Raw genomic sequence first — 15,058 nt, 5'->3', positions numbered from 1 at the left:
ACATCTTAAATGCAATTTTGCTGTAATATAAAATTAGTGTTCTTCTAATAATCTTTCTGAGGAAAATTTAAAGTTCTATGGAAGGAATAATGCAACACTAGGAAGTACTTCAAAAACTATCAAAATAATGCTTGGACTTGTATTTTCCCAAAATTTTCTGAAAAGATACAACCAAAAATCCAGAGAGCCTTAAATTTTTTCTTACCACAATTTTCAAACAGCCTGCAGTTTTGTGTACAGTTGATAGCAATCTAAGAAACTAATCCCTCCTGAATCTAAGTTAAGCAATATTTTTAATAATATTTTTATTGGTGCATTGTAATTATACATCACAGTGAGATTCCTGGTGACACATTTCTACATGCACTTAACATAACTTAGTCTGTTTCCTTCCCCAAACATCATATTGACGACTGACTCTTGTACTGCTAAACCCCGAGCCCTTTTTATTTTTCACTTTGAAACAGTCTCACTAAGTTGCTTAGGCTGTCTCAAACTCAGAATTCTCCTGACTCAGCCTCCCAAGTACTGGAATGATAGGCATGCCCACCACACCTGCCTCTCAAGCGTTGTGTTTTTTTTTTTTTTTCCTCGTGGTACTGGGAATTGAACCCATTCTTCTTCTACACCCCCAGACCAATTTTTTATTTATTTATTTGGAAACAGGGTCTCAGTAGGCTGCTGAGAGCGTCACTAAGTGGTTGAGGCTGGCTTTGAACCTGTGATCCTCCTGTCTCAGCCTCCCAAGTACTAGGATTACAAGGGTATACCACCGTACCTGGCCCTCCCAAGCATTTTTAAATAAAAGTATTGAAAATTCTTTATCAAAAACTATTAATTTGTGTTTAAATGTTTGCAAACTGTCCCACAGTGTGGTCTGATGGCAGCTATGATTCTACACCATCCCCTCATCTCCATTTACACACATCATTTCTGTGTGATCAGGCAAACAACTACTAAGAAGTGAGACCCTCCCGCCCTAGCAGTGGCTATGACTGGTTTAAGCCCATTTTTAACAGTCTCATTCCCACGCCAGACTTCTTTAAGAAAGGCAAGTGACCCCAATCCTGATCAAAAGGGCCTATGGGAAAAACTCTTTGAGGGCTTTTTTTTATGAGACACTGTTAAGCCTGCATTGTATGCATCAGAGTATAATCATGCCTATAATCCCAGTACTTGAGAGACTAAGAAAAATCACAGATTCAGGGCCAGGCGTAGTGACACATGCTTGTAATACCAGCATTCGGGAGGAGGAGACCAGAGGATCGCCATTCGCAGACAGCCTCAGCTACTTAGCGAGGCCCTTTGCAACTCAGTGAGACTGTTTCAAAAATAGGGTTTGGGGGTGTAGCTCAGAAGTGCAACGCCCCTGTTCTATCCCCAGTAACAACAACAACAACAACAAAAACGCAGGTTCAAAGAAAAAATGCAGGTTCATAGACAGCCTCAGCAACTTGGTGAGACTCTCAGCAACCTATTGAGACTCCATTGAAGTCAATGTCAAATTCATCATTTCTTTCATCAAAACAAAACTGGTTTTCTCAAAACAAATTTGACTAACATAATTATCATACAGAGCAGAATAAAACATGGTTTCAGAAATATTAAGAGAAAAGGATTTTATAGAGCATACCATGGCATAAAAAAGGCAAAGAATATTTTTTAAACAGTTACCAAAGTAACAGCAGTGTTACCCATCCTTCAGAGTTAAGGTAGTATTATCTTTTACCCCTACACAACAACTTTATGACCTGTGGTGTTTCTTTTACACATACAAAACAGCTCTCTTACCTGCTGTGGAAAGCATCTTAGGATCTCAGGTAATGGCTTAGATATTGGTGGATATAAGGAATAGAGTCTCTAGCTCACATCAGAAAAAAGAGAAGGAGAATCTTCAACAAGAGTTCTACAACATTCCGACATTTGCTCTGCAACAACAGAACCCTTACCGCTGCATGTTCTACACACTTAAGAGTAAACAATAATATTAAACTCTAATTTTCACATCTTCAGAAAATAATCACAGGAAAGGTCCTGCTGCAAAACTATCAAAGAGGTTACAAGCCATGGCAAAGAATATCATGGCAATCTATTGAGCATAGGAACAAATAAAAATTAAGGTGACCGCTCCCGGGAAGGCCCGGTCCCGGGCTAGGGACAGGCGGCCCGGCCAGCTCCCGGGAAGGCCCGGTGCCAGGAGGGAGGCCAAGCCATGGGTACCGAGGAACTCGGCACTGCTGTGCTGCGCCAGGCGGTGATGCGCTTAGAACAGCAGATCCTGGTCTGCTTGGTAAGGCTCTTGGAAGGGAGAAAAAATTCATTGCTACTGAGTGCCTGATCCCACAACCTCTTCAAACCACACATACTGTCTTCTCTTATTCAAAAAAAGAAAAAAGAAAGAAAAAATATTGGAGAGGGGTTAAGATGGCTGCGGCGGCAGCCAGGATTCTGGAGATACAGACAAAACATATCCAACTGACCTGTAACTTTTGGAAAAATTCCCAAGAAGGAGGACTACTTCTTCCTTACATGCTTAAGAACCCTGCACAACATCTGTAAGGAGGGAGCTCAGCGGAGACCTAGGAGGAAGGAGGTGTTGGCAACAGTGGCAGCGGTAGCGGTGGAGACTTGTATTTGGGAGTGGCAGAGATCTGATCCATCCCACCCTGATCTTCTGAAGAAATTGCCCCAAAGGTGGAATGCTACTGTCGCACATGCTCAGGAATACTGGACTACATTCAGCATGGGAAAAAAATGTTTGGGAAAGAATTGAGATGGTATAGGAAGCAGCAACAGCAGCGGCCAGTACTTAGGAGAGGCAGAGATCTGATGCAACACAACTGGATCTTTTGAAGAAATAACCCCAGAGGCAGAATGCTACCACCACCCACACTTGGGAACTTGGGACAACATAATGTGTGTGAAGAGGGTGTTCAGATCGAAGCCTGCCGAGGGGTGAGGCTGGTACCGGAGACAACGAGGCCGTGATCGAAGCCTGCCGTGAGGCAAGGCCAGTGCAGGGGCCTCCAAGGCCGGGATCGGAGCCTGCCGAGGGATTAGGCCACTGCCAGGGCCAGCGAGGCCAGGATTGGGGCCTACCATGAGCCAAGGCCAGAGCTGGGGCCTCTGAGGCTGGGATCGGACCCTGCTGAGGGATGAGGCCAGTGCCCGGTCCAGCCTGGTTGGGATTGGGGCCCACCATGTGGCAAGGCTGGTGCTGGGGACTCTGAGGCCGGGACTGGAGCCTGCCGAGGGGTGAGGTCGATGCCGGGGCCGGAGTCAGCGAGGCCGGGATCAAAGCCTGCCATGAGCCAAGGCCAGTTCTGGAGCCTCTGAGGCCGGGATCGTAGGCTGCTGAGGGGTTAGGCCGGTGCCGGGGTCATCAAGGGCAGGATCGGAACCTGCGGTGAGGCAAGGCCGGTGCTGGGGCCTCTGAGGCCAATATTGGAGCCTGCCAAGGGGTTAGGCCGGTGCTGAAACCAGCAAGGCCAAAATCGGAGCCTGCTGTGAGGCAAGGCTGGTGCTGGGGCTTCTGAGGCCGGGATCAGAGCCTGCTGAGAAGTTAGGCCGGTGCCAGGGCCAGCAAGGCCGGGATTGGAGCCTGCCATGAGGCAAGGCTGGTGCTGGGGCCTCCGAGGCCAGCATCGGAGCCTGCTGAGGGGTGAGGCTGGTGCCGGGGCCAGTGAGGCTGGGATCGGAGCCCACTGTGAGGCAAGGCCAGTGCTGGGGCTTCTGAGGCTGGGATCGGAGCTTGCAGTGAGGCAAGACCAGTGCTACGGCCTCTGAGGCCGGGATCAGAGCCTACTGAGGGGTTAAGCCTGTCCAGGACCAGCGAGGCCAGGATCTAAGCCTGCCATGAGGCTAGGACGGTGCTGGGACCTCCGAGGCTGGGATTGGATTCTGCCAAGGGGTTAGGCCGGTGCTGGAACCAGTGAGGCCAGAATCAGAGCCTGCCGTGAGGCAAGGCTGGTGCTGGGGCCTCCGAGGCTGGGATCGGAGCCTGCCGAGGAGTAAGGCCCGTGCCGGAGCCAGTGATGCCAGGATTGGAGCCTGCCATGAGGCAAGGCCGGTGTGGGGGCCTCCGAGGATGGGATCGAAGCCTGCTGAGGGGTGAGACCGGTGGCAGGGCCAGTGAGGCTGGGATCGGAGTCTGCCATGAAGGAAGGCCAGTGCTGGGGCTTTTGAGGCCAGGATCGGAGCCTGCCAAGGGGTTAGGCCCGTGCTGAAACCAGCAAGGCCGAGATCGGAGCCTGCCATGAGGCAAGGCCGGTGCTGGGGCTGTGAGGCCAGGATCAGAGCCTACCGAGGGGTTAGGCTGGTGCCGGGACCAGCGAGGCTGGGATTGGAGCCTGCCATGAGGCAAGGCTGGTTCTGGGGCCTCCGAAGCTGGGATCGGATACTGCTGAGGGGTGAGGCTGATGCCGGAGCCAGTGAGGCCAGGATCGGAGCCCACCGTTGGGTAAGGCCAGTGCTGGGGCCTCCAAAGCCGGGATTGGAGCCTGCCGAGGGGTGAGGCTGGTGCCAGGGCCAGTGAGGCCGGGATCGGAGCCCACTGTGAGGCAAGGCCAGTTCTGGGGCCTCCGAGGCCGGGATCAGAAACTGCCGAGGGGTTAGGCCAGTGTCAGGGCCAGGGAGGCCGGGATTGGAGCCTGCCGAGGGGTTAGGCTCGTGCCCGGGCCATCAAGGTCGGGATCGGAGCCTGCCGAGGGTTTAGGCCGGTGCTGGGGCCAGCGAGGCCAGGATAGGAGCCTGCTGTGAGCAAGGCCGGTGCTGTGGCCTCTGAGGCCGGGATCAGAGCCTGCCAAGGGGTGAGACTGGTGACGGGGCCAGCAAGGCCAGGATCAGGGCCTGCCATGAGGCATGGAGGGTGCTGGAGCCAGCAAGGATGGGATCAGAGTCTGTCGAGTGGCCAGACCAGTGCCAGGGCCATCAAGAGTGGGATCAGAACTTGTAATACGACATACACAGAGAAATATCACAGAAAATAAAAAACCAGATTCTTTCCCTAATATGCAAAGTAGGAAGAAATAGGTAATAGGAGGAGATCTAGTTGAAGAAATGGCCCTATAGAGGAGCAATTAAGGGGATGGGATGGGGGAGGATGGAATCTCTTTAAAACTCATGATGTACGTAAACAAATGTATCAAAGTTAATCACCAATTATGCATGGGATCGAGGGAGGGGGAGGGAATGGGATGGGGATTGGATAAGGGCTAATTGGATGCTGTGTGCTTGTATATTCTCACAAGTCTTGTATTCCATTGTGATGTATGAGTACAATGCACCACTAAAAATAAATATATATAAAAAAATAAGGTGAGGTTACCAGAGCCAAAAAACTGACTGAAAGAGACACAGTATGTTAATAAGATGTACAGTTAGAAACTTGACTGTTTTAAGTCAGGATATCTAACTGTAGATCTGGTACAGAAGAAGGGAACAAAAGCACGAAGAGCTAGACATAAAATGAATCTGAGAAGCCGGGCGTGGTGGTGCACGTTTGTAATCCCCAGCATTTGGGAGGCTGAGATAGGAGGATCAGCTACTACTTAATGAGGCCCTTTGCAACTCAGTGAGACCCTGTTTCAAAATAAAGAATAAAAAAATAGAACTGAGGGTATAGCTCAGAGGTAAAAAGCCCCTGGGTTCCATTCCCAGTACTGCAAAAAGAAAGAAAGAAAGAAAAATGAAGGAAGGAAGGAAGGAAATGAATTTTAGCACAGAGACAGTCAAACAGATAAAGCCAAAGAGGGGTACTAGAGCCTTATTACTGTTTTTTTCCCACTTGCTGCTGATGTGATAATCCTATCTGACTAGACCAGTGGTTGTCAATGTGGACCATCAGTTTCACTATCACCTAAGAACTTGTTAAAAATGTAAATTATCAGGTCCTACTCCAACCCTATTAAATCAGAAACTGAGAGCCTGCTGTGTGTTTCAAGTAGCCTTCCAACTGATTCCAATACTCATTAAAGCTTAAAAAGCATGGTCTCTTCACTAAAGTGTTAACAATGATAAGTCAAGAAAAGACTAGTTACCTTCTCTCAGCAGTACCATGAGCACTCAAAAACATTAACTCTTATAAACACAATAGCTGGGAAGAAAACCAAGCTCTCTGAAATCTAAAACACCTTTAAGTCAATTTCTGGCCTGCTTTGTTTGAGATGTCAAATATAAACAAAACAGCAAAGTTTGCATTCTTAAATCTCATATCAGCAAAGACTTCCAAACAAAATAAATGTATACAAGGAAGTTATATTTAAGACCATTTTAGAATCAGAAGAGTCAAAACTGCAAAAAGTGCATTTAACACTTAAAATTCTAACTTGAACATTTTACCATTTCTCTCTTGAATTATTCGGATGGCTTGCAGCTGCATCTCAATGTTTTTCTGGACCATCATTGCTTTAAAGATAGTAAAATCTTCTGCTGCCAACACTGGTTGTAAAATGGCCTGTGTAAAGGAGGAGATAAAATGAAGATTTAAGTTTTAAAACTATTTCCCATATATTCAAATCATTTCCTCAGAGAAACAGCACCTGAATTCACAAATTCTGCATCATTATCTACAGTTAACTAATTCAAACAGACAAATTTAAGATTTTATTTTAAAATCCTTTTCTTTTTCTTTTTTTTTTTTTGCGATCTGGGGATGGAACCGATGGGCATTCGACCCCAAGCTACACTCCCTGCCCTATTTTTTATTCTTTATTTTGAAACAGGGTCTCACTAAGTTGCGGAGGGCCTCAGTAAGTAGCTGAGGCTGTCCTCTGGTCTCAGCCTCCCAAATGCTGGGATTACAATGCTGGGATTACAAGCATGCACCACCACGCCCGGCTTTTAAAATCCTTTAAAGTAAGAGTTCTCAAGAGGTTGATTCCCCAAATCCCTAAGCCTAAAGAAAGCTAAGATTGACCATGATACATTTTCCAAATGAGCCAGTGCTAAATGACTCTCTGAAAAACAACACAGAAACATGGCTACTTTTTTAAAGTTACCACTTCAGTATCTGAGTTTGTTTTATAGCCAAAATATATGTTTAGTTCATACCTTATCACTTGAAATGTTTCATGATTATCTAGTAACTACAGCATTATTCCTTAGCTAATAAAAAATAAAAAATTCCATTAAATGCCAAAAAAGGAGTCTGGAATGTATGATAAACTATCAATATGAGAAAGCTATTATAGTTATCTTATCTAGAGAGAAAATTTTATGGAAGAGCCGGGCATGGTGGTGCATATTTGTAATCCCAGTATTTGGGTGGCTGAAAGAAGGATCATAGGTTCAAAGCCAGCCTCAGCAACATACCGAGGCTCTCAGAAACCTAGTGAGACCCTGTTTCCAAATAAAGAAATAAAAAATTGGGCTGAGGGCATAGCTTAGAGGTAGAATGTCTCTAGGTTCAATCCCCAGTATCCCCCCCCAAAAAAATGTTTGATGGAAGAAGCAGAATTAGAAATAATGTAAGCATGTAACTGAGAAGTGTAATACATTAAGGAAAGAAATAAAGGTGTTTACTTAGCATACACACATTAACATTATTTTTACTGAGAATGTTATTTAGTCAAGAGAAAACCAATTTTAAGCTAATAATAAGAAAAACATGAAAGCCCAAAAGAAAACATTCATATTGCAAGAATCTTGTTTCCACAGGATTATTAAATTTTGATGGTCAGTGAGCATCATATGAGAACATGACATTCTGGAGGTATGCTTATCCTACCCAATGGCAAGGTCTTTCTCTCCAGCTAGAAAAGTTAAACCATTTTAAAACAAATTTTGTTCCTTTCTCAATGGAGACTTTAAAAATAATGATAACACTATTTGTAGCTAGTAGTTGTTAAAGCAATTAAGGTTTTTTTTTCTGTATTAATTAACTGTTATATCTACTTAGCTCCTTTATTTTTTTAATTTTTTTACTGGTGCACTGTATTCATACATCATAATGGGATAAAAATCTTGTGTAGACATACATGCACAGTTAGCCCCTACCCAGTCCCCATCCCATTCCCTCCCCATCCCTCTTTCCCATGCTTGACTTAGTGGTTGACATCTAATATTATAGCAATTTATCCAAAATTAACAATGGTAATCTCACATAACAGATTCATTTGTCTGATATCAAGCTTTTGATGACTTAGATATAATATTTCAATATTTCTTTTTGCTATCTTTCTTACCAGAGGATATTTTTTCTTTTTTTTAAAGTGAAATTATCATACACTTATTTATTTATTTATTTTCCAGAAAAAATCTATCCTAACATGCAATATAAACTCTAAATACCCAAAACAATCTTGAAAAAGAACAAAACTAGATTTCACTTTCTGATTTCAAACCTTATAAAGCTACAATAATTGAAACAGTGTAGTACTGCTATAAAGGCAGATATATAAACCAGTGGAGTAAAATAAAAAGCCTAGAAATAAATTCTTCCATATATGGTCAAGTTATTTTTGACAAGGTTTCCAAGAACATTTGGTGAAGGAAATAATAATCTTTTCACTAAATATTACTGAAAAAGAATAATTACATAAAAAAGAATAAAACTGGACCCTTACCTAACACCACATACACATATTAACTCAAAATAGATAAAAGACCTAAATGTAAATCTTAAGACTATAAACTTTTAGAAGAAAACTTGGGTCATAAAACTTCACAACACTGAAATTGGCAGTGATCTTGGATATGATTTCAAAGGCACATGCAACAAAAGAATAAACAAACTTCCTAAAAAATAAAAAAAATTGTACATCCAAAGACAATGTAAGCAGAGTTAAAAGTTACTGATAAAATGGAATAAAATATTTCCAAATTCTAAATCTGAAGGTATATTAATATTCCAAATAGAAATCCTAAAAATTAGCAACAATAAAAGCAAACAATTAAGAAATAGGTAAAAGACTAAAATAAATAATGAATCTCCAAGATAACCAATCTTAGTTGTCTGCTGGATGGAAAATTTTGTTTCTCTGGTTCTGGTGTGTATTACCTATTTCTTCTTTGTAGTTAAACTCTTTGAGTATTTTCTTTAGTGCTGGTTTTAAAGACATAAATTCCAGTTTCTGTTTGTCATGAAATCTTCTTATTTCCCCATCTAATTTGATAGACAGTTTTTCTGGCTGGAAGTTGTTTTCTTTCAGAGTTTGGAATATGTTACTCCAAGCCCTTCTGGCTTTCATGACTTGGTTTGGGAAGTCTGAAGTGATTCTAATTGGTTTGCCTCTGAATGTCATTTCGCCTTTTGTTTTTGTTGCCTTTAAGATTCTCTGCTTGGCTTCCACATTGGTCATTTTGACAATTATGTGGCGTGGGGAACCTTGTCACTGCCTGCCCTCAGCATATACGAGCGTGACAAACGCTTGTATCACTCAGCAGGGTCAAGGAGACCACGCCCCGAGAAAGGAGGCGTCATCTCTGGCAGAAATACTCCCTGCTCTTAGATTTCTACTCTAAAATGCTCCAGTGATGTAAAACAGGATCCCAAGAATCAGGACTGTGAGAGAAACTGAGTCCAAGAAAATAAACTTTCTGGTAATTTGTCTAAGCCTCTAAATGTCCTCGGCTTTGTTCAAATGGTAATAAAATCTAGTTAGAATTTAGATGCAGTGGCAGCATTCCAGTAACAGCAATAACAAAACGCAGACTTCCCCTCTATCTCTGACCTTCATTCTAATCATTAACTTACAACAAAAGCCCTAAGAGGGAGACAACCCGGTGCCTCTGTTTACCCCTCTCTTTGTGATCCTGCCTAGATACAGAGAAGACAAACGTTGGGTGTAACATCAAAGCAACCTAGTTTATGAGCAACTAATACTGCCCAATACAATAGAGCTGAAGGCTAGGAAGATTCTTGACCTTAACACCCAGTATGAGTACTGCCCGAGACAGGGAGGCGCCACGTGGCTAAGAAATGAATATGTCAGAACAAAGGATAGATATAATAAATGTGTAAAAGAAAGGAAATATGGTGAGAATAAGAAAGGATTTTTGTATGAAGAAGAGCTTATCAAAAGATTGTCCCAAATGGGAAAGAAAGGAATTAGAAAGATTAAAAGCAGGTTGCAGAAGGATTGTGGTATGGAAATGGATTATTAAAAGAGGAATAGGCTTCTAATAAGCCTATCATTTGAGGAAAAGTGTTCAGCAGCTAGAGAAGTACATCTGACAACTAAATCTAGAAACTTCATGTTATTTTTTGGTGTTTATCTGCCAAACTGTGTTGTGAGTTTGCTTAAGCTTTCAGATTTTAGAAAGCAAGGCGGATGACACCTGGGAGAATTCCATCACATCCACCTGGATCGCCACATCTCCCCATGTCTGCCATATGGACTAAGCCCTAAAGATGGAAAGTTCCAAAAAAGTTAAAGAAGATTCCATGAGAGGCCTCCAAGCCCTGGGCATGCCGTGTCTTCTGGAATTTGCCCTTTGAAACCCCTGTCTGCAAGATCCAGAGAAGATCCGAGCTAATCTCTTGAATGCCGGACTAGTTTTTTTTTTACCTTTGTTTACATGTCATTCACTATTGTTTTGCAGTGATTGCACTCCCCTCTTTTTAATTACTACTAATCTCACTGGTGAAGGATATAAATTTTCTGGGTTCTTGTAATAAAGTGTCAATAGCTCAAGAAGCTTTTGTCCATGTCAGATTCTTTCCCGAAGCGCCGTTAATAGGAGCTTAAAGAAATTTATTTCATAAGAGGGGAAAGAATCGCTGCAGATAAGTGGCTGCAGAACGGCACCCGTATCCTTGCCCATCTTTTCTGAGATAAATCGATCCTGAGTGGACTCACAGCCATTCCGATTGAGCCAGTCCTCCACAGAACCTCTTCTCTGATCCTGTCTAAATGGAGTACTGTAAGTTTCCTGAACTTGTGTATCGACCTCTTGCTCTATGTTTGGAAAATTCTCTGCTATTACTTCTTTGAAGAGATTGTTGATCCCTTTGGTTTCACCTTCTTTTCCCTCCTCTATTCTGATTATTCTTAGGTTAGCTCTCTTAAAATGGGCCCATATTTCTTCAATATCAGATTCCTGCTGTCTGATTTTTTTTCTAAGTTATAAATTATGTGTTCGTTTCTGGAGTGATCGTCTTCTAGGAGTGAGATTCTATTCTCCATGTGGTCTAATCTATTGTTTATACTTTGAATTGAGGCCTTTACCTCAATGATTGCATCCTTTATGTCTTTTAGACTCTCTCTAAATTCTTTTCGAAGGTCCTGTATTATTTCTACAGTTATATTCCTGATTTGATCTTCTGGAGATCTCTGAAATTCTGTGTTATCGTATTCTGATAATATGGGGTTGTGGGCATTCATTGCTCTATTATTGCGCCTCTTTCCCATGATTTTAGAATTTTGTGCCTTCCCTGGGTCACTACAAATTCACTTAGGGTGCTCTGTATCTCGAGTCTGTGGTAATCTCAGCTGCCACTACTCCTTTACTGGGTTGTATCGCAAAGTCTCTGACCCAGGGAGTTAATCGAGGCTGCGCGAGTCCATGGGGGTGCCGGGCTGGGCATTTTCCCACAGGGAGCTATGACTAGGGTGTGGTATTTCTACCACCACTACTCCTTCACTGGGTTGGACTGCAAAATCTCAGACCCAAGGAGGATATCAAAGCTGCGCAAGTCCCTGGGAGTACAGTACAGGGATTTCTCTTTTAGGGGCCGCAATTTCACTCACAGTTATTGTGCGCACTGATCAGGAGCTGTCACAAGGCACAGTGAACTCGCTGTCACTGCTGGCAATATGGTGCCACTGTCACGCCTTCGGCCGTGAGGCTGGCGCTGCTGGAAATATGGCGCTGCTGCCATGCCCTCGGCCGTGAGACTGGTGCGGCTGGCAATATGGCACCACTGCCATGCCCTCGGCTGTAAGGCTGGCTCTGCTGGAAATATGGCACCACTGCCACGCCCTTGGCTGTGAGGCTGGTGTATTTCTTTTCTGGTTTTGAGCTCCATTCTGAGTCCCTGGAAGGTGTGATAAGCTTGGCCACTGGGAGTTTGACGTTCTTTTTGCTGAAAGAAGTGCTGAATTACACCCAAATGATCCGCAGCTGCTCACTTCAGCTCCTTGTTTATCTTTCCTCTCTGGATCCTGGTGCTGTGAGGGAAGATGGTGCCAGCGCGGCTCCGCTGCCACATTGTGGGCTTGATTTCTTTTCTGGTCTCTGGTTGTTCTTCTAGTCTTTTTTTCTCTGTCCCTTGTGTTTACGTATTTTAGTTCTCTGTTGCTAGTGTTTTCTGGTATAAAAAGCGCTGATTTTGTGGCAACAGAGATCGAGTTTTAGCAGGACTCGTAAATGTTGCTTTTCTCGGTCGCCATCTTCCTACTTAGCTCCTTTATAGAAACTCTAAGCCTGTTATTTTTTATAAACAGCCAGATTTCCACTGGTAACCAAAGAGTACCTAAATGGTTTTAAAGTATTTTAAATTGAACTTGAATAAAGATTCACTAAGTAGAAGCAAAATCTTATTTCCAGTTTTACAAGATATTAATAGAAAAGCTGACCATACAAAATCATGATGAAGCAACCAAAAGTGTGCAACTTCTTAGGCAGGGACCCGGAATAATGTCACAGAGAAGCCTTCAGTAAAAGTTTCATCAGAGCTCTATTCGAAATAGGAAGGAGTCTTTCCCCCAGCAACCTGGCCACATTCTAGACTTGTGCAGTATAACAAAAGAAAAGTGCAAATACAGTTCTCTGATATCTACAAAGAGTCAACTATATAGAGAAAAAAAAAATGTTTCTTTTTCCCTAAAATTTACAAATACTGTCCAGAAGGCCCCAGCACAGTTACAAATAAGCCTCAGCTGTATTAACTTTCAGCTGTATAAGCCTGAAAGTTAATGCCCAGAACTCAGTACTAAAAACAATTGTGGGCAGCCTCTTTGATTGACAGGAATGTCTGCCGGTGTCTACTCATGGGATTAGGCCAACACGTAACTGTCCTGGAACTGCCTAGATGCATCAGTAATACTAAGTACCTCATCCTTATTACTTACAAACACTTGAGCATTGCTATTGATAGCAATGTGTCAAACAGAGCTTCTAACAGTAATTTAGAGATTCAATTGATAAAAGTTTTAATACAAGGCTTCTCAAAGTTTGACCCTTGACTCCTCCAAATAAATGTAGAAAAGAAAGAATATTAAAATGTATATTCCTGAGCCCCATCATAGACAAAATGAATCTAAATCTCTGGAAGATGAATATGCACATATCTCCCCAGATAATTTTCATAACATTAAAGTTTGAGAACCATTAGTACATTAGAGAAGGAAAAAGCCCTTGATATCATCAGCTTTGTGACTCTAGACATATCAGTCAGTCCACAGAGCTTAAGTCTCTTCATCTGTAAAATCAGTAAAATAAGAATAGCAATAACAATAATATCTATACAGTATTTCATTGAGCCTAAAACTCTATAGAACAGTAAAAAAAAAGCTAGTTTTATATGCCATTAGTGGAAAAAAACTGCCAACTAAACTACATCATATATAAAATGCATTATTGTTTTAAATAAAGTATGATAAGAAAATTTGTTAGAATAATACAGTTACAACTTTGTGACTTGGCATTGGGAATAAATGAGAAAACACTTTATAAACTGAAAAGTAACTATAAAAATAATTGTCATGAACCTTTTGAGGCTGGTAAAAATTGATAAACTTCTAGCCAGGTTAAAAAAGAAAGAGAGAGACAACAATTACTAATTTCAAAACTGAAAGAGGAGCTATCACTACTAATTATAAAAACATTAAAAAGATGATGAAGAAATAGTCTGAACAAATGTATGCCCACAAGTTTGATAACCTACATGAAATGGACCAATTCCTTGAAAGAAAATCCAAGAAAATTCACACAAGGAGAAATATATAATCTGAATAGGGCTAAATCTATTAAGTTGAATCAAGTAATAACTCTCCAAAACAGAAAACACCAGGCCAAGATGGGTTCACTGGTGAGTTCTACTAAACATTTAAGGAAGAAATCATAACCATTCTCTATAGTCTCTTCCAGAAAACAGAAACAGAGAGAATACTCATTAACTCATTCTATGAGGCCAGTATTACCATAATATCAAAACCAGACAAAAACATTGTAAAAAACTAAAACTATACATCAATATCTCTCATGAACAGAGATGCAAAAATACTCAAAAATATTAGCAAATCAAATACAACAATGTATAAAAAGAATTATATACCACAACCAATTGGGATTTATTCCAAGTATGAAAGACTGATTCAACATTTGAAAATCACTCAATATAACAAACATCAACAAAGTAAAAAAAAAAGTATCATATGACCATATCAATAGACACAGAAAAAATATTTGACAAATTCCAACACCCATTCATAATAAAAACTAAAAAAAAAAAAAAACTCTCAGTAAATTTGGACTAAGAAATTTCCTCACCCTGGTAAAGAACATCTCAAAAAAAAAAAAAAACACACATCTAGAATGATACTTAAACAGTTAAAAACTAGATGTTTTCCCACTCAATCAGAAATAAGTCCAGTGCTTGGCGTAGTGGTACATGCTTGTAATCCCAGTACTTGGAAGGCTGAGACAGGAGGATCACAGATTTGTGGCCAGCCTCAGCTACCTAGTGAGATGGCCTAGTGAGGCCATCTGCAATTTAGTAAGACCCTATTTCCAAATAGAAAATTAAAAAATAGGTCTGGGGTGTAGCCCAGACGTAGAGTGCCTCTAGGTTCCATCCCTAGTACCACAAAAAGAAAGAAAAGAATGAAGAAAAGCAAGCAAGCAAGCAAGCAAAGTGACCTCTCCCACCATACCCATTCAACACTCTACTGGAAGTCCTAGCTAATGTAGTAAGACAAGAAGTGATAAAAGAAAGGAAGGCTGGGAAGGAAGAAACATAACTGTTTCTGGTCACAGATGACTTAACTATCTATACAAAATACAAAAAGATCCAGGCATGGTGGTGCACACTTATAATCCCAGCATTTGGGAGGCTGAGATAGGAGGATCGCAGTTCACAGACAGCCTCAGCTATTTAGTGAAGCTCTCCGCAACT

The 15,058-nt window shown here is 41.9% G+C and overlaps 1 protein-coding gene across 1 annotated transcript in view; it reads right to left on the bottom strand.

Moving 5' to 3' along the window:
- The window catches only part of CFAP36 (cilia and flagella associated protein 36), a gene marked incomplete at both ends in the record, with an annotated part of 49,066 nt that overhangs the window by 16,571 nt on the left and 17,437 nt on the right, over positions 1-15,058 (bottom strand). The window contains one exon of the mRNA XM_080711259.1: positions 6,340-6,454. Coding sequence (XP_080567385.1) covers positions 6,340-6,454 — 115 coding nt within the window. The remainder of the gene's footprint in view (positions 1-6,339; positions 6,455-15,058) is intronic.

The sequence above is a fragment of the Muscardinus avellanarius genome (assembly GCF_963383645.1).
Source record: "Muscardinus avellanarius genome assembly, chromosome: 15".
Taxonomy (NCBI): Eukaryota; Metazoa; Chordata; class Mammalia; order Rodentia; family Gliridae; genus Muscardinus; species Muscardinus avellanarius.
Note: the sequence above shows the minus strand (reverse complement) of the source record. Positions and strands in the feature narration are given on the sequence as shown.